This window comes from Erinaceus europaeus, chromosome 18 (assembly GCF_950295315.1).
Source record: "Erinaceus europaeus chromosome 18, mEriEur2.1, whole genome shotgun sequence".
NCBI classification, from domain to species: Eukaryota; Metazoa; Chordata; class Mammalia; order Eulipotyphla; family Erinaceidae; genus Erinaceus; species Erinaceus europaeus.
The window spans coordinates 29672540-29695305 of NC_080179.1; the positions used below are offsets into that span (position 1 = coordinate 29672540).

A 22766-nucleotide genomic window follows, 5' to 3' on the forward strand; every position below is an offset into this window, starting at 1 on the left:
CTGCATTGGAAACCAGGGCCTCCACATACTGCTGTCCCTCTCACATCGACCTCTCTGGTCCACCATAATGACCTTTATTTATTTATTTTCATTTTTTGTACTATGTTTATTTATTTATTGGATAGAGACAGTGAGAAATCAAGAGAGAAGGGGGTGATAGAGAGGGAGACATAGAGACATCTGCAACACTGCTTTACCACTTGCAAAACTTTCCTTCTGCATGTGGGGACTGGGGGCTCGAACCAGGGTCCTTGCACATTATAAAATTGCACATTATAAAAGGTATACCCAACCAGGTATGCTACCACTCAGCCCCCAAAATGACTTTTAAAATGTATTATTCAATATAGTTACCTTCTGTGCTGATCTCTGCAAGTTGCTATACTCTCTTCATTCAGGTTTTACAAATGAAAAATGAAATTTAAGGAATGATAAAAAGTATACTTTTTTCCTGAAATTTAACTACTAGCTTGATTTAGAGTCTCTTTAACACAGTACCAGGACAAATATCAATGGTTATTAGTTCATCGGATTCACTATAATGATGCACTAAAATGCTATACTTGGAAAGTAAGGCTACTTCCTAAATGAAAAAGAATTCTATACTCAGTCAGTTACATGAAAATTGAATACCGAATATTGAAAAAAATCTCTTTTCCAGATATGTGCCAATCTTGATGCATCTACCATTAAAACAGTGAAAGAAAATATTGTTCAACTCAAAGACCAAATAAAGGAACCATGCAAGAAGCTTGTAATTGCAGATGACACCAAACAAGTATGTACTAAGTGTTATATTTATTTGATTGATGATACCATAGTCAGTTGAGAGGCACAAAGACTATTTTATGCCACCCATCAGAATAAAAATATGTTGCTTTCATTGTCTTTTTGGTACTTACCAGTACAGCACTGGTGTGAATCCTCTTTTCCCCTCTCTTTTCTGGTTCATATGAAGAGTAGCTCCATAACTGATTGACCACACATGAACAATGAAGAGTAAAGGCTAAGATGGGGAAGGAACTGCACAGCTAAAAATGACGAGAATCACAGTAGTTTGTTTTATCTTTTTAATACCCTAAATGTAATTCCCATGACTGTTTTTCTGATATTCCATAGAACTATTTTGTAACTTCTAGATTAACAGTGATAGTAAGATCCACCTAACTTTTTAATATTTTCTTTCTTAGGTAAACACTAGTGTAATACAGAAGTAAAAAAAAAACTTTTTAATGGTACTTTTGCAATGAATATTTTATCTGATTATAAAAAACAACTGAGAGTTAGTTTGGACATTATGATCTATGCTTATTCATCAATCTATGCCCATGAGTAAGGTCATCCCATATTCACCCTCCTCTTTCTGGCTCATGTCACTTAACATGATTCCTTCAAACTCCATATAAGCTGAAGTGAAGAAGGTGAATTCATCATTCTTAATAGCTAACTAATTCCACTGTGTATAAATACCACAACTTTCTTAGCTACTCATGTGTTCTTGGACACCTAGGTTGTTCCCAGCTATTACAAATTGTGCGGCTATGAATATAGGCATACATAGATCTTTTTTGTATGTGTGTGCTTGGTTCCTTAGGTTGTATTTTCAGATCATAGGGTAGGCCCATTTTCTAGCCTTCTGAGAGTTCTCCAGACTATTCTTCACAGGAGCTAAACCAATTTGTATTCCCATCAGCAGTGCAGCAGGGTTCATTTGCCCCCTCAACTTCTCCAGAATTTGTTGTTACTATCCTTTCTGATGCATGACATTCTCACAGGAGTGAAGAGGTGCCTCATTATTGTCTTTATTTGCATTTCTCTAAAAATCAATGACTCGGAGCATTTTTTACATATGTCTATTGGCCTTTTGGATCTCATCTTTGGTGAATATTCTGTTCATATCCTCTCCCCACTTTGGGATGGGATCATTTGGGGGTTTTGTTGTTGTTTGTTTGTTTGCTTTATTTGTTTTGCTGAGTTTGGTGAGCTCATTATATATTTTGATTATTAACCTCTCATCTGATGTATGACATGTAAAGATCAGCCATTCTATGAGGAGTTTCTTTGGGTGGTGGTTTCTTTTGCTGTGTAGAAGCTTTAAAATTTAATATAGTCTCATTGGTTTGTTTTTTGTTTTGTCTTTCTTGCAATGGGTTTGTGTCATTGTAAAACTTAGATGGAACCTTGATCCTTTTGGAACTAACTTTTGTGTATAGTGAAATGTAGTGGTTCAGTTTCATTCTTCTGTATCTTTCAATCCAATTTTCCCAACACTATTTGTCGAAGATACTCTCCTTACTCCATTTAATAGTTTTGACCCCTTGCCAAAAATTAGATATCCATAGATGGAGGTGGGGGGTTACTTCTGGGCTCTCAGTTCTATCCCACAGGTCAAGGTGTCTACTTTTGCTCCAGTGTCAGGCAGTTTTTATTACACTTGCCGTATAACGTAGTTTGAGATCTGGTAGTGTGATGCCTCCAGTTTTCTTCTTGTATATTGAAAATTATTAGTCACTATTTGAGGAAATAGAAAAAGGTATAAAGAAGTGGAAAGTTATACCATATTTATGGGCTGGAAGAATTAACATAATCAAAATGACTATTATTTTTTATTGATTTAATTATGAACAACAAGTCTGTTGGATAAGAGGGGAATAATTCCACACAATTACCACTTCCATAGTTCTACATCCCATCCCCTCCTTTGGAGGCTCTCCTATTCTTTATCCCTCTGGGAGCATGGACCCAGGATCATTATAGGATGCAGAAGGTCTGGCTTCTGTAATTGTTTATCCATTGGATATGGGCATTGGCAGGTTGATCCATATTCCTAGCCTGTTTCTGTCTTTCCCTAGTTGGGCAGGGCTCTGGAGAGGTGTGATTCCAAGACATTGATGAGGTTGTCTGCCCATGGAAGTCAGGTTGGCATCATGGTAGCATCTGCAACTTGGTGACTATTCTATCCAGCACCATATACAAGTTTAATGCAATACTCATTAAGGCCCCACCAATTTTTTAAAGAGAATAGAACAAAAGCTACAAATGTTTATCTGGAACCATAAAATACATAAAATGGCTAAAAGATTCTTCCTTTGCTTTTTATTACTTATTAGATTTACCTAATAAGTGTAAATTTATGTTTCTAACTCATAATCATTATTTAAATCTATACCTCTCTCAATTATTTTAAAACAATTTGCCATCTTGCTTTTTAGCTTAGCTTGTAGTCTAGAATTTACTAAAGTATAATACACATAGAGAAGAATACAACTATATAGGTATATATTACTGAGCTTCATAAGCTTAACACACCTGTGAAATTCACAAGTCAGAGCAAGAGACAGAAAACTGTCAGCACCCCTAATGCTCCTCTAAACTTTATAATCATCAGTCAGAAGTATAGCTACCACCCTTACTTGTAACACAAAGATGGGTGATGACTGATTCTGGTCTTTATATGAATGAAGTAATCTAATATGTATTCTTCTGTGTTTATTTTCAAAACTCAAAATTTTAACTTTTAATAGAAATAATGTTGAAGAAATGCTGAAACCAGTTCTTCAATTTTATTTTTGTTTTTGAAATTTTAGTTGTGGTATATAGTATTGGTATTAGTTGGGCTGGGTGGCAGTAAAAGAGAAACTAGTAAAATATGAATCTATAAAAAAGTGATCAGAGATTAACTTAATTTTTCTAGACTTGAATAAAACTTAGAACATCGAAATTATTTTAACTAAGATAATGTTTTTACTTTAGCAATATGACTATGTAAGAATGAGTGTGATTTTCTTTTAGGATCCATTCAAAGACACACTTATAGAAATAATGACAAGGATTCAGTCTTTTTGCCAGAGGATTTCAATGTCAGATTTTGGAACTCAACCCTATGAACAATGGACCATCCAAATGGAAAAAAAGGTAATTGGATTCTTTCAGTTTATCTTATATTTAATGTTAATATTTCTGATGATTATATCACATATTTTTAAGAAAAGTAAAAGTGCATGTACTATCAAATGCAATTTCTCTGTCCTAACTGGGACAAGGATTAGCAAATGTTAATTCTTCATCTAAGGAAGGTCATATCAAGTCATTCATGTTCTTTATCTTCAGAATTTGTTACTTATTATATAGGTAAGGTGTTAAAATAAGCATTAACTGTTCTATTTCCAAAGGTAGAGTCAGCTAACATGTTTTTCATATCATTCCTCTGAGTCAGCATGAAGCCAGCATCTGCTCTTGCTTATGCAGAATTCAAGCAGCAAACATAGGAGATAAAAATTTGCCCCTTTTAGAACTCATGCCTTGTATATATCAAAAATAATCTACAATAGTCTATTAAAAATAACCTCTAATAGTCTATTTAAAAATAATCTATAATAGTCTATTTTGGAGAAATTACCCTAAATATATTCAAGTCTACAACACAATTTTAGGAGAGTTTGGCAGCTATATCACAATTCACATATTATTTCACAGCTGCAAGAGAAGGAGATCGCAAAGAACGTGTTTGTGCAGAACATTTGAGGAAATACAATGAGGCTTTACAAATTAATGACACAATCCGAATGATTGATGCATATAATCATCTTGAAGCTTTCTATAATGATGAAAAGAAAAAAAAGTTTGCAGTCCTAGAAGAAGATAGCAGTGAGAGTGATGGTGATGATGGTGGTGACGAAGATGAGAACTGTCAAAAGAAACCTTTGAAACTGGATAAGACAGACAGTTTCCTCATTGATTTATTTTTTGGTAAGAATCAGTATAACATGTTGTGTATGATCTCATGCATTTAATTTTCCTCTTAAAGGCTCTCTAAGGTATCCTTTTAAAATAAACTTTCAGTGAAGAAATTCTGCTCATATTGAGGTTATTTCTAATAAATATCACCAGATAAATCACTATTATAAGATCACTATCAGCCATTTGACCTTCTGATTTTACTGTCAAAATAATTGGAGTCCATTTGTTTATTAAACTAGCTTCATTGTTGTATAACACAAAGTTAACTATAGACTTACATGTTAATGCTTTGTAACATAAAAAGAATTCCAGTGTGTGACTCAGGAAGTCTTATAATTGTAGAGTGTGGGACTTGCAAGCATGAAGTCTTGAGTTTTACACCTTGTATCTCACATGCCATAGTTAGTGATACTCTTGTCATCTCTCTAATAAAAAAACTATTTAAAAAATTAAATCTGAATGTAGGGGCCAGGTGACAGCATATTTAGGACACACATGTTATAACGAACAAGAACACCCCCTACCTACACACTGGTTCAATCTCCTACCTCCCCACCTGCAGGAGGAAAGCTCCACAAGCTGTGGAACAGTGCTGTAGGTGTCTCTCTCTGTCTCTCTCTTTCTCCCTCTTTATCTTTCTTTGCCTCTCAATTTCTATCTCTATCCAATAAATAAATAATAAAATTAAATTTCAATGGAATTATATAGATACTTTGTTCATTTACACTAATTATTTCTTAAAGATAATCAAGAAATGTTGAAAAAAATAGCTGTGAATCCAGAACATGAAAATGAAAAGCTGATAAAGTTAAGAAACACTATACTGGAACAATATACTAGGACTGAAGAATCAGCAAGAGGCATAATTTTCACAAAAACACGACAGAGTGCTTATGCACTTTCCCAGTGGATTACTGAAAATGAAAAGTTTGCAGAAGTAGGAGTCAAAGCTCACCATCTTATTGGAGCTGGACACAGCAGTGAGTTTAAGCCTATGACACAGGTATTATCTATTTGGATGCTTATGCTTTTTTCACTCTCCCCAAATTGACTGTACTCTTTTTTTAATCAGTTATATTGCCACCCCACAAATAATTTTACAGGATGAAACACTTGTACTTGTACTTACTTAAAATAATAAGTAAGTATGAAAGCAATTAAATCTGCCTATCAGGCTAAGCCTTGTCTTAGGAGTCTTGTTTTTGTTTGTTTTATATGCATAGATAAACTTTCTGAATTAAGTTTCCTTTGCAAAACTTCCCCACTTGACAGAACTCTCATAAATTTATCCCCCCTTGTAACATTAACCTTTTCTGTTGGCTTATTCTCGTCCCAGTCTTCACCATCCCACCATTATATATGGCCAAATTACTATGGTATTTATCTAGCTCTTGGTAGAAAAGGGACACTTCAGTTCTATTGTGATCACTATCATCCAGACCAATGGAACAAATTAAAGTGATATGTTTGCTAGAAAAGAAGTTCTTAAAATTGTTCACTATAACTTTTCCTGTACTCTCTATATATACTTATTTTAGTTACTACTAAAATGAGTTATTACAGAAATTCTTTTTCTTAAAGTTTGTTTCCTCCTTGTTGATGCAAAATAGTTTATTGTGGGCAGATAGTGGTACATGTGGTTGAATGCACAAATTACAGTTTTAGGGCCTGAATTAAAGCCTTTGGTCCCCACATGAAGCTTCATGGGCTGTGAAATAGTACTGCAAATGTCTTTTACTCTTCCTCTCTATCTTTTATTTCCCTCTCAAATTCTGTACCCATCCTAAATAAATAAATAAATAAATAAATAAATATTTTTAAAAGACAAAGAGTTTATATATTTACCTTATTGCCCTGGATTCCTGGAAGTTCACAAGCAAAACCAAAATTCAATCTCACAATCTCTGTTATTCCGCACAAATAATGCCTCTGTGCTTTTGCATCCATTTTTAAGTTTCTACCATTAGTCTTTGTGCTATGACCTTGACTGTATATCACCTTAGTGACTCTTAGAAAAAAGAAGTATAAATGACAAACATGTTTCAAACAACTTCTTGGTCCATATCCATTTAAAACTTTAAAGACACATATCAGAATACAGAACATGACACTTTTCTTATTTCCCACACATCACTTTGTAAGTTAGGGTAGACTTAAAAAAATTAAGCATCTATTGAATGTGATGTGTCTGGAATTTTTATTATGAAAATCATTTCATTGAGGGCTGGAGAAATAGCTCACTATGTCCTTGAACATCCTGGAACAGTGAACTCACACCTGTGCAAGGCAATGGCCTTGAGAGAGAGAGAGAGAGAGAGAGAGAGAGAGAAGACGGAGGTAGGAGAAAGAAAGAAAGGAATATGGAAGGAAGGAAAGGAGAAAAGTAACTCCTTTGAAACATGGCAAAGACACCTTCTACTAAAATTCAAGGACATGTAATTTGTTGTTAAGGAGTATGAGTCAAGAGAGAAGAATCATTAGAATAGGGTCTTCTATAGGTTTCATTAGCAGAATGGAACTAGAATAAACACCTATCCTGTGTCTGAGAGAAAGGGGAGTGGGTGGGAAAACATACTGACTTTCTGATGTCTATCTTATTTATACTAACATATTGTTTTATGAGAGAGAGAGAGAGAGACCCAAGTACCACTCTGGGATTTCTAGCACTGAGGACTGAGGAGGTAACCTCAGGTATGCAAGGTAGTGATCCATCAATTGATCTGTTTCCTCAGCCACTATATTTATTTATTTTTCTTTTTAATGAGAAAGAAAGAGAGATATAGATAGAGAGGGGCCAGGTAATGGCACACCTGGTTGAGCACACATGTTACAATGTGCAAGGACCTGAGTTTAAGCCCCCAGACCCCAGCTGCAGGAGGAAAGCTTCACATATGGTGAAGCACTTCTACAAATGACTTTCTGTCTCTCTCCCTCTCTATACTCCCATTTCTCTCAATTTTCTGGTTGTCTCTATAAAGTAAATAAAGATAATAAAAATTGAAAGAAGAATTTATAAAGAAAGAGAGATGAGAGATAGACAGAAAGGTAGATAGATAGATAGATAGATAGATAGATAGATAGATAGATAGATAGACCAACCAGAGCACCTCTCCTCCATTTTATGCTATTCCAGGCCCCAAATTCCCATGCATATAAAGCCAGTGCTATACCAATGTGGCATCCCAAAACCCCTTCCAACATGTTCATTTTGTTTCATGTATGGGACAAAAGTAGTATGACTGTTCACTAGACAGTGACTAGAGAGTTTTAATGAGAGTGGTTAAGAACATAAAACCAGATTGACTATATCAGGCTATGTGTATGTTCACCATTCCTTTTATGCAAGGGTCGGAGTGCATACCTAATTTCTTTAAATTATATTTTGAAACCTAGATACTTACACAATTGTATTTTTAAGCAACTATCTTTGCTTGTTACCTTCTGTCCAAAGATTTTATGCCAACAGACTCAGACCCCACCTGTGAGCAGGGTTAAAATACCAAAAGAGGCATCATTATTGCAAAAATGTTAGTCTCCAGAAATCTAAAGCACAATATTTCACTGAGGAAGTAGCAACCCTAAACCTTAGGGAGTCCTGCTGTTCGGTACTTTTCTGCCTTAGAGTATTAACTTTTCTATATGTTTGATAGTTTTTCATAGTACAATGTAGGAAATGAAGAATAAAAGAAAAGAATAAGTTATTAAAAGAATAATTAAGCCATACAAATGTGTAAGTATCTAGCTTTCAAAATATAGTTTAAAGAAATTAGCTATGTACTCCGACCCTTCCATAAAAGGAATGGTGAATATACACATAGCCTGATACAGTCAGTCTGGTTTTATGTTCTTACCCACTCTCATTAAAACTCTCTAGTCACTGTCAAGTGAATAGTCACACTATTTTTGTCCCATACATGAAACATTTATATGATTCAATTATTCTTTTAATAACTTATTCTTTTCTTTTCACTTTTATTTGAGCAGCTAATATATTTATTTTGTTCAGTACTGATAAGGTGCAGGATATACCCTACCACCTAGACCACTAACCTCCCTCCCTCCAGGCCACCAGTGTTCTCAGTTTCTCACGTTTTCTCAGGAATAATCCACAGAGTTCTTGTTTGAGTGACTCTTCAAGTAATCAAATGTGTATATATGTAGTGTTTTTTTCCTCTGAAACTCAAAACTCAACAATCTTTACTAATGTAACTGCATTTTATTCTCTAAATGCATTGAAACTTCTGAATTTAAAGTAGTGAGAAAGAAAGCCCATGTTAGCTTCTCATTGTCTTAGTACTTCATTAACCCAACACATCTTCTTTCTTCCTCCCAAGTCTTCCCATCAGTTTATTTCCTTGGCATAAGTGATGGTCTTCCCACCTCCAGACTGGAAGATGGAAATATTTTTGTTATTGTGTGGTAATCCCAGATTGGAAATCAAATGTTGTCTCCCCATCATGTCTTTGTTCCATGCCAAAACACAGATGGCAGTGAATCCGTTCATGATCTAATCCTTTAATTTACACTGACCAGTTGCAATGTATTATTTCTCCTTCTAATTAGAAGATTTTAATGTGTTTAGCATCACAAATTTCGATTTATTAAAATGTTTCTACAGAATGAACAAAAAGAAATCATTAGCAAATTTCGCACAGGAAAAATAAATCTGCTGATCGCTACCACAGTAGCAGAAGAAGGACTGGATATCAAAGAATGTAATGTCGTTATCCGTTATGGTCTTGTTACTAATGAAATAGCCATGGTTCAGGTACATTCAAATACTTTTAATTTCTTCATGATTGCTCTGAAGTTACTATTTTATATTGTTTTCCTTAAGTAAAATATTAAGAAGCAATTCTTTTATTTTTAAAAATCTGTCTTCTAAGAGAGCAATCTTGATGAATTTTACACTATTGTCTGTTAATTCCTGTAGAAACCAGGTCCCTGTTGTATTTTTAAGCAACTATCTTTGCTTGTTACCTTCCATCCAAATATTTTATGCCAACAGACTCAGACCCCACCTGTGAGCAGGGTTAAAGTGCCAAAAGAGGCATCATTATTGCAAAAATGTTAGTCTCCAGAAATCTAAAGCACAATATTTCACTAAGGAAGTAGCAACCCTAAACCTTAGGGAGTCCTGCTGTTTGGTACTTTCCTGCCTTAGAGTATTAACTTTTCTGTATGTTTGATGGTTTTTCATAGTACAATATAGGGAGTAAAGAATTAGACTGATTAATTAATAACAATTGGGTAAGAAATAGTTTTCCTTCAATTTTACTTTGTCTCTCTTTTGAATGATTTATTTATTATTTGTTGGTTTGTTGATTTTAAAAATATTTATTTTCCCTTTTGTTGTCCTTGTTTTTCTTTATTGTTGTAGTTATTAGTGTTGTTGTTATTGATGTTGTCATTGTTGGATAGAACAGAGAGAAATGAAGAGAGGAGGGGAAGACAGAGAGAGGGAGAGAAAGATAGACACCTGCAGACCTGCTTCACCACCTCCCCTGCAGGTGTGGAGCTGGGGGCTCGAATTGGGATCATTATGCCAGTCCTTGCACTTTGTGCCAGGTGCGCTTAACCTGCTGTGCTACTGCGCAACTCCCTATTGTTTGTTGATTTATTGAGAGAAGCCAGGGCACCATTCTGGAAGTTGTTGTGCTCTGAATGTAAACTGGAGCCCCACCTTTTCAAGACCTGTACCTTTGCCACCACTGAGCAACCATCTCCATTTAGTTGTTGTTTCTTATTGTGTCTCATAGCTAGAGATAATATTCTTCCTTCAAGATTAGCAACAATTGATAATTATATCTCTTGACTGGACCACACAGTTTTCTAGTACTCACAATGTACTTAGATATCAATTTATCCTTATTTTTTTATTTGAAAAATGGAAATATTGACAAGACTACAGGATAAAAGGGGCACAGCTCCACATAATTTCCACCATCAGAACTCCACATCCCATCTCTTTCCCTGAAAGCTCTCCTACTCTTTTTTAAAAGAGGACTATAAAAATTTACTATTATGTTGAGCATGTTTTCATGGGAAAATATGCTTAAAAATCAGTGTGAAATGCCAGAAACAGAACTGCCTTCTCAGTCCTGATGTCAAGGGCAGTGAGTCCTCCTTTCAATTTATGCCTCCGACAGGGCTTGACTAGGTCATCTCAGCCCAAGTCACTGATGGTGACTCTTGGGCTTTGAGGGGGATGGGCCTAGTATCAAAAAGGTTGGACAGGATGGTTTTCACTACTGGGAATTTTCTTTTTCTGTTGTCAGCAAGGCTTCGCCATTCTTGAGTCAACCTTTTCATATAAAAAATTTAGAAAGAAAGAGAAACCACAGCATCAAAGATCACCCCCACCCCCATGTTATAATACTGCCACATTGTGTGCAGGTGGCTCCAACTTGGGTTGTCTGCATGACAAAGTAGGCTCCCTCTAGCTGTTATAATGCATTTCTAAGATTTTCAAGGCCTTGACCATTGTCCAGCTGGAACAGTGTTGCTACATTAAAATGCAGTTTGAGTTTCAAATAACTGACTTACCAGGAATGGATAGTAATAAATTTTACCGAGAATAGGAAGATCATCTAAAGGCAGAGACACTGAGGCAAGAAATATGATTCCAAGTGCCAAATGGAAGAGTTCAGAACAAGGCAGGCATTTCACTTCTTTCTTTCTTTTTTTTTTTTTTTTATGCTTTCAGGCCCGTGGTCGAGCCAGAGCTGATGAGAGTACCTACGTCGTGGTTGGTGATAGTGGTTCAGGAGTCTTTGAACGGGAAGCAGTTAATGATTACCGAGAGAAAATGATGTATAAAGCAATAGACAGTGTTCAAAATATGAAACCAGAGGAGTATACTCACAAGGTATTATTTTTGGCTGCCTCTGAATTTGGTTTTTATTTTTAAATGGTTTCATGTGGATGTCATTGATATCTTTGTGGCTAAACCTCCACAGAATCTTGCTGAGCTATAAATTTTAGTTCACTAAGCTATGTTTAGTCCAGATTCACATACTCAGAATCAAACTTATGGTGGACAGAAATTGTCAACTATTTCAGTGGAACCAATAATAAACTTTGATAAAACATAAGCCTTAATAAGATAAATTTAGACCATGTTTCAAGCAGAAAGAATAGTGCAACTTACCCCTTTAACCCACCCTGGTAATTTTGACTTGGTGCAATCTGTCATTATATATTTTTTATTCCAAAAATATTTATGAAATTTCTACTATATCAGGCAATGCTTTGGAAACAGAGACTGTTGTAGCAAATAACGTAGCTAGAATCTCAACTGCATGAGGTTTGTGTTCCGGTAGGTGCCTACTGAGATTTAAGGAGGACAAACAATGCAGAGAAATAAGCCAAGAAATGCATAATATAAGTATAGGAGTACAAAGTAGGGTGATATAAAAGAAGTCATTAGATAAGTTCTCTAGACTGAATGGTTAGGGAAAATTTCTTAAAAAGAGTGACATTGAAGCTACATCTGAATGACAAGAAAGTATGTAAGATTTAATATAGCTGTATATCAGTTCATTAACTTGGACACATTTGTATTGAGAAGAATCCAGTGAAAGAAGAATGTATCTCTGTATTATTTCAGGAAATCCCCCATACCACTGAATTAAAGACTGTAACTACTATAATAGCAAACAATCCATTTAGAACAAAATTCACACTCTTGCATATGGGTGTGAATGTTAGTTTCTTAACATTGGAATTGGTTCTACCCTAAATAGAGTTTCACTAAAGGGATGCTTCAAACTGGTGTACATTGCTATAACCAACTCTTAGGTTTCCTGGCCAGGTTTCTTTTCTTTTTTCTTTTTTTACACATACTTTTATCTTAAAAACCCCATTAAATATAAAGCAAACCAAATATTGGGTAGGATGTAGGGTCGCCAAATATCTATGGTGAAGTAATGTCACTGTACAATATTTGGTTATAGTTAACCTTCTAAATAAGGAGAGAGCATTGGGGTTCTGGTGTATGCTTGTGGAAAAGGACTTAAGTTGGGGGTGAGTTTCTTTTGTAGACACCTGTCATGAGGAGATGAGAAATTATACCTATGTGTCAACAACTGTACTGAAAACCATTAATCTCCTAATAAAACTATTTATAAAAATAAATAAAATATTTGCAAAGATTGATGCTTCAAAACTAATTATTTCAGGAAAATTTATAGGACGATGATGAATGGAGTCAATTTTTTCCAGGTAATATTTAGAACAAGACACAATCCCTTGAGAGGTCATAGACTGAACCTCCATTTTATATCCACTTTGACTAGAGACCCACCCTCATACTCCTCCAGTAGATAAACTCAAAGCAAGGATGACAGATCTTGTTTCTAGGCCACCCCTCTCCTTTCTGCTTTGAGAATCATTCCTCACCACAGTGGCCAGGTAGTCACTAGTAAATTGTGAGTTGACACATAAGTTGAGATCATTTTCCTTGTCCTATACAGAATTTTTGTACAAAATGGAAAGCTTCTTAAATCAAATCAGATTTCTAGGAGAGAGTTGAATATCTTAAACATCTTCCCTGGTATTGATACATTTGCTACATTATTACATTTCATTTGAACTTAAGTTATGACTGAGTAAAACTGAGCCTCCCATATATCTATTATGATTTCTAATTCTGTATTTTATTTTTGCTCCTCTAATCGTATTTTATATTTTTTTACTATTTAGACTTAATCTTTTAGTTTCTTTTGCCCTATTTACATATTTATACAATGAACTAAGTTTTAATTTTATTTTTTCTATTACATTTACAGATGTTTTTAATTGCCCATGTGTATATGGTTCTAAGCCAAAGTGTCTATTAACCATTTCAGTGAACCATAAATAGCTTGCAATAACAACCTAATTAAGAAACAGAATAAATTATTATACTGTAATAGCTTACATAGGAAATTAGTCTTTGTATTGTTTGCCTGAAAACTATTACTTAGTCTGTGAGTTTGTTTGCAAGGTTTTGTCTCCTCTTTATTTAATATGGCTACTTCAAATCAAGCATTTGGGTTTGGTGCTAGGGCAGGGAGATAGCATAATGGTTATGCAAAGAGACTCTCATGCCTGAGGCTCCAAAATCCCAAAGTTCAATCCACAATACCCCACATCACCATCAACCAGAGCTAAGCAGTGCTCTGGTAAAAAAAAAAAAAATAAATAAATAAATAAATATATATATATATATATATATATATATATATATATAATTCATCTTTGTTTCTTTGTTCATTAGCACTGATGATTTATTTTTATAGAAATCTTCCCAAGTCATAAAGAAAACAACGGCTTCTGCCATGATTTAATAGTTGTGATATTAGCACCAACAAGTCTCTAGCCCAAGCTTTACATCTTTCATAACAAACTTTGTTTCTATTTTGAAATAAATTTAGCTACTTGTCACTGAGTTATAATGCAGGAGATTGAAAGGATTTTCTCTCATTTTAAGAACATGAAAAATCTAGACCCAAATGATAATTCTATGATGCTATAAAGAATTAATACCCCTTCTCTGTCTTCTCTGTCCTATTCTCAAGGTCAAAGAGACCTTTCAACTCATACATACTCATTTTAAACAAGAAAGTGGAAAAAGTGAAGACCATATATGCTACTTGATAGCTAAGGAGCCTTTTTGGAAATTCCACTCAATATCTTATATTTTGCCTGCAACTATATTTACATCCAGGGTAAAATTATAGTTTCGTTCTTAGGAGGAATAACTATTAGGTGGGGGGCTAGCAGTTTCTGCCACAAATATATAAAATGAAGATTGACTAAGATAGTTAATAATCTGAAAGTTGTAGTATGGGTAAAGATGAAAGAGACAGGGTGCTTATCATGGATCAGACAAGACTATGGTCTAATGTGATGACATTATATTATTTATAATGGCATAATGTTTTGTTCTTTAAAGAGATTTCATGTGAAAGAAAGCATAGTCTTACTTTGTGAGACAAAACTAAAACATTTGTGAAGAAGGTTAGAGGAAGAGAGTTTTTATTGGCTATTGTTAAGACATTCTCACAATTTATTTATTTATTTATTTATAATTTTTAATTTATTTTCTCTTTTGTTGCTCTTGTTGTTTTTCATTGTTGTTTTAGTTATTGTTGTCACCGTTGTTAGATAGAACAGAGAGAAATGGAGAGAGGAGGGGAAGACAGAGAGGGGGAGAGAAAGATAGACACTTGCAGACCTGCCTCACCACCTGTGAAGCGACTCCCCTGCAGGTGGGGAGTCCGGGGCTCCAACCAGGATCCTTAAGCTGGTCCTTGCACTTTGCGCCACCTGTGCTTAACCCGCTGCGCCATCGCGCAACTCCCCTATTTATTTATTTTTTACCACATCATTGCTCAGCTCTGGCTCTTGATAGTGCTGGGAATTGTACTTTGGTACCTCAGCTTTGGTACCTCAGGTGTGAAAGTCTTTTAGCATAACCATTATGCTATCTCACCAGCCAACAAACTTTTCTAAAATAGAATCAACTTTCTTTTATTTATTTATTTGTATTAGTGATTTAATAATGATCAACAGGATTGTGAGATAAGAGGGGTACAATTTCATATAATTCCCACCACCAGAATTCCATATCCCATCACCATCCATTGGAAGCTTCCCCTATTCTTTTTTTAATCTATTTTTTATTTATAAAATGGAAATATTGATAAGACCATAGGATAAGAGGGATACAATTCCACACAATTCCCACCACCAGAACTACCTATTTCATTCCCTTCCTTGAAATCTTTCCTATTCTTTATCATTCTGGGAGTATAGACCCAGGATCATTATGGAATAATGAAGGTGGAAGGTCTGGCTTCTGTAATTGCTTCTCTGCTGAACATGGGTGTTGGCAAGTCAATCCATGTTCCCAGCTTGTCACTCTCTTTCCATAGTGGAGCAAGACTCTGGGGAGGCAGGGTTACAGGATACACTGGTGGGGTCATCTGTCCAGGGAAATCAGATTGGCATCATGGTAGCATCTAGAACCTGGTGGCTGAAAAATAATTAAGATATAAAGTAGAAAAAATTGTTTAATAATCAGCAACCTAAAGGCAAGACTTTTGCAGATGAGATTTGGGGTTTCCATTTTGGAAAAAACTAGTAGGTATATTTTAGGTATATTCTAAGGGGCCCCTGACTACTCATTATTGCATGAGCCTGACAGTTTACATACAGATGGACCCAAGGTATTGTCTGGGAAGATGGTGTCAGAGTTGTAAACAGGACTAGAGAGCTGGATCAGGGAAGGGATTATCTCCCAAATGTGGGAAAAGTATATAAATATTGTTAACTGTAGACTCCATTGATTTGATCTGGGGCCTATATTCAGCACAGGAGCCTGTGTAACCTCTGCATCCCGGTAGTCATGGCAAGGACCATTCTAGGCTGCTCTCATTTTCCGACTGATCTTCATGGAGTGGTAGAAAAGCCCCTTCAGAGAATGGAACATTCCCTGCCATTGTTAATCCATATTTAGAGCAAGGTCCTATAGGGGCTCACAAAGGGGTCCATTATGTTGTTTCTGATGGAGATGACCAATGAAAGTGGAGAGAGGGCTCTGTTAGAGTTCTAGGCCCATCATGTCTGTGTGGGAATCCTTGACTAGAATGCCAAATGATGGGCTGGCCTGGCAGCGACCAAAGAGCCACCATTAAAATATGCTGCTCTCTTGTCCTTATCCAGTTTTTGTAGTCCTTACTTAGTCTGATAAGGTTAGCTTTGGAGTGACTGAGGGAGGTGAAATGGTAAATAGGTGAAGGTATCTAGGTCTAAGTAAAAACTATTTGATTAGGTACTTTTGGGTATCTTTTTTAGGTCTTTCTACTTGCTTGCTATATTACTGAGTCACTGCAAGCTATTGCGCACTTTTGCTTTAAGGTATATATATATTTTGTCCTAACTTATGGATACATGTGTACATATGCCCTATGTCATGGGCTCTGGTCTATATCTAGGTTTTGAGGCTTTGTTAGGAGGTGTACCACCCAAAATGGAATTAAAGAGTCCTATGAGCTAGAATAGATCGTACCAGAGTAATGAAGCTGGAGGATTGACATTCCCTGCCTGACGTCTCTGGACACAGTCCGAAGTGAAACATGCCAAGGTGGTTATGTTGATTAGGTTGTGATCAGCAGATGCAGTATCAATTGGTATGAATTGAGAGAAGCATGCAGGAAAGCCAGCCCCACCCCAGAGGTTCCAGGACTGGGAGAAATATGGGTTTTAGAGAGAATGGGGAAGTTTCCTGCTGTCTTAGGGTTTAAGAAGGCCGTAGACAGTTATTGCTATAATCAAATTATTTGGCAATTAGGTTAACTTTGAAAATATCATTGTCAAGATTTGCTGTATCATACAAAACTCATGATAATTTATGTCCTTTAATGCTATTTACATATATCTGTATCTTATAAAGTGACGCCACCAGTTGGGAAGCTTCCCTATTCTTTATCCGTCTGGGAGTATGGACCAAAAATCTTTATGAGGTGCAGAACGTGGGAGGTCTTTTATAACTGCTTCTCCACTGGACATGGGCATTGATAGCTCAATCCATACTCCCAGCCTGTTTCTATCTTTCCCTGGTGGCATTAGGCTCTGGAGAGGTGAGTTTCCAGGACACATTGGTGAGGGCATCTGCCCAGGGAAGTCAGGTTGACACCATGGTAGCAGATGCAACTTGATGGATAAAAAATATTCAGATATAAAGGAGAACAATTTTTTTTTGGCAATCAGGAACCTAAAAGTAAGAATAGCGCAGATGGGATTTGAGGTTTTCATGTTTATTCCAAGGGGCCTATGACTTTAATAATGTTTGACTGGACCTAACAGTTAACATGCAGGTGGGCTAAAAATGTTGTCTGGGAAGATGCTGTCAGAGTTGGGAATAGAACTAGAAAGTTAAATCATGGCAGAGTAACTATCAAATATAAGAAAAGTATATAAATACCATTAACTGTGTAGCCCATTAATCTGACCCAGGGCCTAGGTCTATTCATATTTAGCACAGGAACTTATGTAACTTCTTTATCCCTGTCAGTCTGAGCTCACATTCCATAGTCATAGCTAGGAACATTCTAAGCTGCACTCATTTCAGGACCAGTCTTCCTGAAGTAGTACGTTGATTCAGCCTCTCTTTGGAGAGTGGTGCAATTTCTACCACTATTGTTCTAAATTCAGGGCAAGGTCCTGTAGAGGCCCACCAGAGGGTTTATGGTGTTGTTCCTAATGGAAATCATCAGTGATGGTGGAGAGAGGATCTGTTAGAGGTCTAGGCTCATCATATCTATGTTGGAATCCCAGGATTCCCTGACTAGGGCCCCAGATGTGGTGGCCTGGTAGTGACCAAAAGGTCCATCATTAGAGTGTACCTTTCTCTTGTCCTTACCCAACTTTTGTAGTCCTTAGATATAGACCAGGGCCCATGAATTAGGGCAAATGAGCACAAACATCCATAAGTTAGGGGGAAATATATATACCTTAAAGTAAAAGTGTGCAGTAATCTGTAGCAACTCATTAAGTAGAGCAAGCAAGTAGAAATAACTTAAAAGACACCATAAAGTAATCAAATCTTTTCTATTTAGACTTAGATATCCTCACCTACTTCCTATTTCACTTCCCTCAAGCACTCATCTTTCTTTTTAACACCTGATGACTCCACATTTCTATAACAGGAATTTATCTTATAAATTCATTGGATTCCCTTACCTTATCATTTTTTATTGCTGGGTCATGGACCCAGTGTATATTTTCACAACTATGTAACAACTCTGAATTTTAGGAGACTTACTGAGGGAAAAAATATTTTCTCGATGTAGATTTTGGAATTACAGATGCAAAGTGTAATGGAGAAAAAAATGAAAACCAAGAAAAATATTGCAAAACAATGCAAAGATAACCCATCATCAATAAGTTTTCTATGCAAAAACTGCAATGTTTTCGCCTGCTCTGGAGAATATATCCATGTAATTGAGAAGATGCACCATGTCAATATGACAACAGAATTCAAGTAAGTTGAGGAAGACTCTTTTATATATATATGAAGCATTGACAAAGCCATAGGATAAGAGGTGTATAACTCCACACAACTCCCACCACCAGAACTCCATATCCCATCCCTTCCCCCTGATAGCTTTCCTATTCATTATCCCTTTGGGAATATGGACCCAAGGTCATTGTGGGATGCAGAAGGTGAAAGGTCTGGCTTCTGTAATTGCTTCCCCACTGAATATGGGCATTGAAAGGCTGATCAATACTTCCAGCCTGCCTCTCTCTTTCCCTAGTGGGGTGGGGCTCTGGGGAAGCAGGGCTCCAGGACACATTGGTGGGGCTGTCTGTCCAGGGAAGTCTAGTCAGCATCATGCTAGCATCTGGAACATGGGTGTTGACAGGTCGATCCATACTCCCAGCCTGCCTCTCTCTTTCTTTTCTCTAGTGGGGTAAGGAAGACTCAATTTTAAGTGTCTTCATAATAGATGGAGAAGGCAATTAGCACATATGAAATTCATAATGTTACAGAATTTTCTTTTGTTCACCATCAAGTGATATTCCTATTATCATGTCAGTTTTCCAAACTTATAGACTGTGGGTTGAGAATACAAAGTATAAGGTCCAAAACTATTTTGATCCTAAGTATATCTAATCAACAGATTTGGGGGATGAGGAAAAACCCTCAAAACACAAGTGTCTCATTAGTGGGGTATCTGAAAAGGGGATGTCTACCTGATAATGGAGAAGCAGAAGAGTGAAAATGAAGTATGGAACACATAATGTATGCATTTAGATGACTGTCAGGTGTAACAACATTGGGTCAATATACATTGGTTGTATATTGACCCTTCAATGAATTCTCAGGGATGATTCTTACTCCTTGATAATTTCAGGGACCTTTACACTGTGATAGAAAACAAAGCACTGAAAAAGAAATTTGCTGACTATCAAACAAATGGCGAGGTTATCTGCAAAAAATGTGGTCAAGTGAGTAAATTGTGTTAGCTTAATTTTACTTTGGCCAAAAGAAATTCTTAACTCATGTGTACTTAATTTCCACTCTGTCTTTTTTTGTTTGTATGTTTTTCAGGCTTGGGGAACGATGATGGTACACAAAGGATTAGATTTACCTTGTCTCAAAGTAAAGAACTTTGTAGTGGTTTTCAAAAGCAATTCACCAAAGAAACAATATAAAAAGTGGGTAGATTTGCCTATCACATTTCCTGATATTGATTATTCAGAATATTGTTTATATGATGATGAAGATTGGTAATCGATGTAAGGCTCCTTTGAAATATTAGCAATTTGACATTTTGTATGATTCTGGTTAATGTTTAATTATGCCATAGAATTGATGTGGATGTGAGAATTAATAAAATCATTGCTTTACTCTTGAGTGGAGCTTTAGAGGACTACAAAGTATTATGTTTTCCATTGTTTATCTTGGTGGTGGGCAGGGGGAAATCTACTAATAATATTCGTTGTTATGGAGAATTATAGTTTTGTGATTAGAATGCTAAAGTATAAATTGAGATGCTAGGTCCTAAAGTGAGTTTCTTTCTGAAAGTCTCTTTACAGGCAAAATATTATATATCTCTACTGTTTTTCTGGATAACTATTTACCACAAACTTAGTAGCTTAAAACAATGTATAGTTATTATTTTGCATGTGTTGCAGTTTAAAGATCTGGAAAGAATCTTCTATCCAAGAGTCTCAAAAGGTTGAAATAAAGGTGTGAGCCAAATGATCTCATCTTAACATCCTGGGAGTTCTTTCAGAAATGGTTTCCTTATAGCTGAATGTGAGATACCCATGTTCTAGCTAACTGTCCATGGGGAATACTAACTCCTAAAGCTGCCCTCACTACTGAGCATGTTGGTAGGCCATTTCATTGCACAGCCATTTTCTCTTTCTAGTTCAGTAGGTAAATCTATCTCTCTGGAATATGCTAAGACTAAATCTTAACTGTAATCACATAAGTGACTGTTTTTTTTTTGTTTGGTTTTTTAAACTTATCTTTTTTAAAATTTTTGACTTTATTTTCTTTGATAGAACAGAGAGAAATTGAGAGGGGAGTGGGATATAGAGAAGGAGATAGAGAGCCACCTGCAGACCTGCTTCACCATTCGCAAAGCTTTCCCCCCACAGTTCCCCACCTGTTACATGCTGTAACATGTGCGCTCAACCAGGTATGCCACCACCCAGCCCCAACTGTTTCATCATATTCATAAGATTTTCCTAAACTCACAGGGACCATGTGAGAATTTGACCTCCTACACTGGTTGCTTGACTCTGTTGAATGCTATACATATACATTTGAAAATACATTGGAAAATATACTGGGGAATGTTATGCATGTACAAACTATTATATTTACTGTTGAATGTAAAACATTAATTCCCCAATAAATAAATTTAAAAAAAGAAGAAAGTAGCAAAGATTAAAAAAAAAGAAAATACACTGGAAAATATAAAGCTACATTAATAGAGAATATTAAGAAATAGCGTTAAGGAACTCAACAACCTCATCTGTCTTCTCTCCAAAAACATTAACGCTAGCCTCAAAAAGTTTCTTACAGGAATGGTGCTTCAATCCAGACTAGTGTTAATGCCTATAAAATTTCTTGTTAGTGGAGATCTCAGGACTTGAAAAAGATTTAACAGAACATAGATACTGGATGCTGTCTGATGATAAAGATAAAATATATAGATCCATGTCCCCCCCCCCCAGAATAAAAGTGAACTTTCTGTAATATTTTAGTTATTTCTGAACTAAGTATATTCATTTGGAGATGGGCACAGGACCCATACCTAGAGAGTGTCCTCCTAGTATTCAAACAGTGTCTCTTGGTAGGGAGAGTGACATGATTAAGACAGAGTCCATCTGACTTATGTAACGTGCATTTATTCAGTCTCACAGATTACCTGCTCCATAGAAAAATAAAAACTTCAATGACTAAGAGTAAAAAAAATGCTAGAATGAATGGGAAAAATATTTTCAGATGTCCTTTCTAAAAGATTCATTTACTTACTTACTTACTGACTTATTTTTATGAGACCAGAGCACTGCTTGGCTATAACATATGGTGATCCCAGGGATTGCTCTTGGGAACTCAGAAATGTAAATCCTGTGATCTAATCTAGATCTCTTCTGTCCTTTTTATGTGGTTTTGATGGATTAGTTCAATTCAATCTAGTAGTAACTTTAAATATATTTTTCACAAGTCTTAAATAAAAATGAGTATCATTCAGTCATAGACCTTAGACATACAAGTGAACAGAATGGCATTTTCTTAAAACATTTTGTCAAACTTTAACTGACTCTAACCAGTGTATTGTCTTCTAGAACACTTTGAAAAGTATGCAAGATACCAAATGCTTAAAATTATACAACTACAATATATGTAGACTCTTTCAAGGTGTCAACAGATTTTTTAAATCTATGCTTTTCTGTAATTTTTTTAGTAGAGAAATGTTATTTCTACTACAAATTTTTAAGATACATGTTTCAAATAGTGTGTCATTTGACACACAATGGTACCTGAAAACTCGAAACTAGTTGTAACTATCTCATTCATGTAAATTGGAATAATTATAGCATTTCAATTAATTGTTACTGAACAACTTATTATTTATAACATTTAGGGTCATTTACAGATTCTGCTCACAGTATGTAGATATCAGCCTGCACTAAGAATGCCTAAGTTTTAGTTCCCATGGAGCCTTCTATTATTTGGGTAACTTTAAGCTATTTCATGTTAGAAAGTATCTGTTTCCTTTCCTGGAAAATGAGGGAGCACATTAAAGCATATCAAAGTCTTTTATACTCTCAAAATTCTCATCATCCATGCATTTGGCTCTCTGGTTTCTTTCAATTTAAGAGCTTACTTTATGGTCTATAGTAATAACATCTGAGTCCTAAGCATCTGTTGAATACACTGTGCATTTGAATATAGCCCCCATGTACACTGACTAGAGTCATGTGTCTTGAGGGTGGTTCAGAAGTCCTAAAATTGT

General features: G+C 35.8%; 1 protein-coding gene and 1 long non-coding RNA gene across 2 annotated transcripts in view; one reads left to right on the forward strand and one right to left on the reverse strand.

Annotated features, from left to right (window-relative positions):
- IFIH1 (interferon induced with helicase C domain 1) overlaps positions 1-20497 on the forward strand; it is a 69357-nt gene extending 48860 nt beyond the window's left edge. The window contains exons 8-16 of the mRNA XM_016188443.2: positions 662-778; positions 3793-3914; positions 4475-4749; positions 5484-5743; positions 9359-9508; positions 11447-11608; positions 18579-18769; positions 19644-19737; positions 19841-20497. Of these exons, the coding sequence (XP_016043929.1) occupies positions 662-778; positions 3793-3914; positions 4475-4749; positions 5484-5743; positions 9359-9508; positions 11447-11608; positions 18579-18769; positions 19644-19737; positions 19841-20023 (1554 nt within the window). The 3' untranslated portion in view covers positions 20024-20497. The remainder of the gene's footprint in view (positions 1-661; positions 779-3792; positions 3915-4474; positions 4750-5483; positions 5744-9358; positions 9509-11446; positions 11609-18578; positions 18770-19643; positions 19738-19840) is intronic.
- The window catches only part of LOC132534256 (uncharacterized), a 39366-nt gene continuing 32122 nt past the window's right edge, over positions 15523-22766 (reverse strand). Inside the window, exon 3 of the long non-coding RNA XR_009545948.1 lies at positions 15523-15760. This is a non-coding gene — a long non-coding RNA (uncharacterized LOC132534256). The remainder of the gene's footprint in view (positions 15761-22766) is intronic.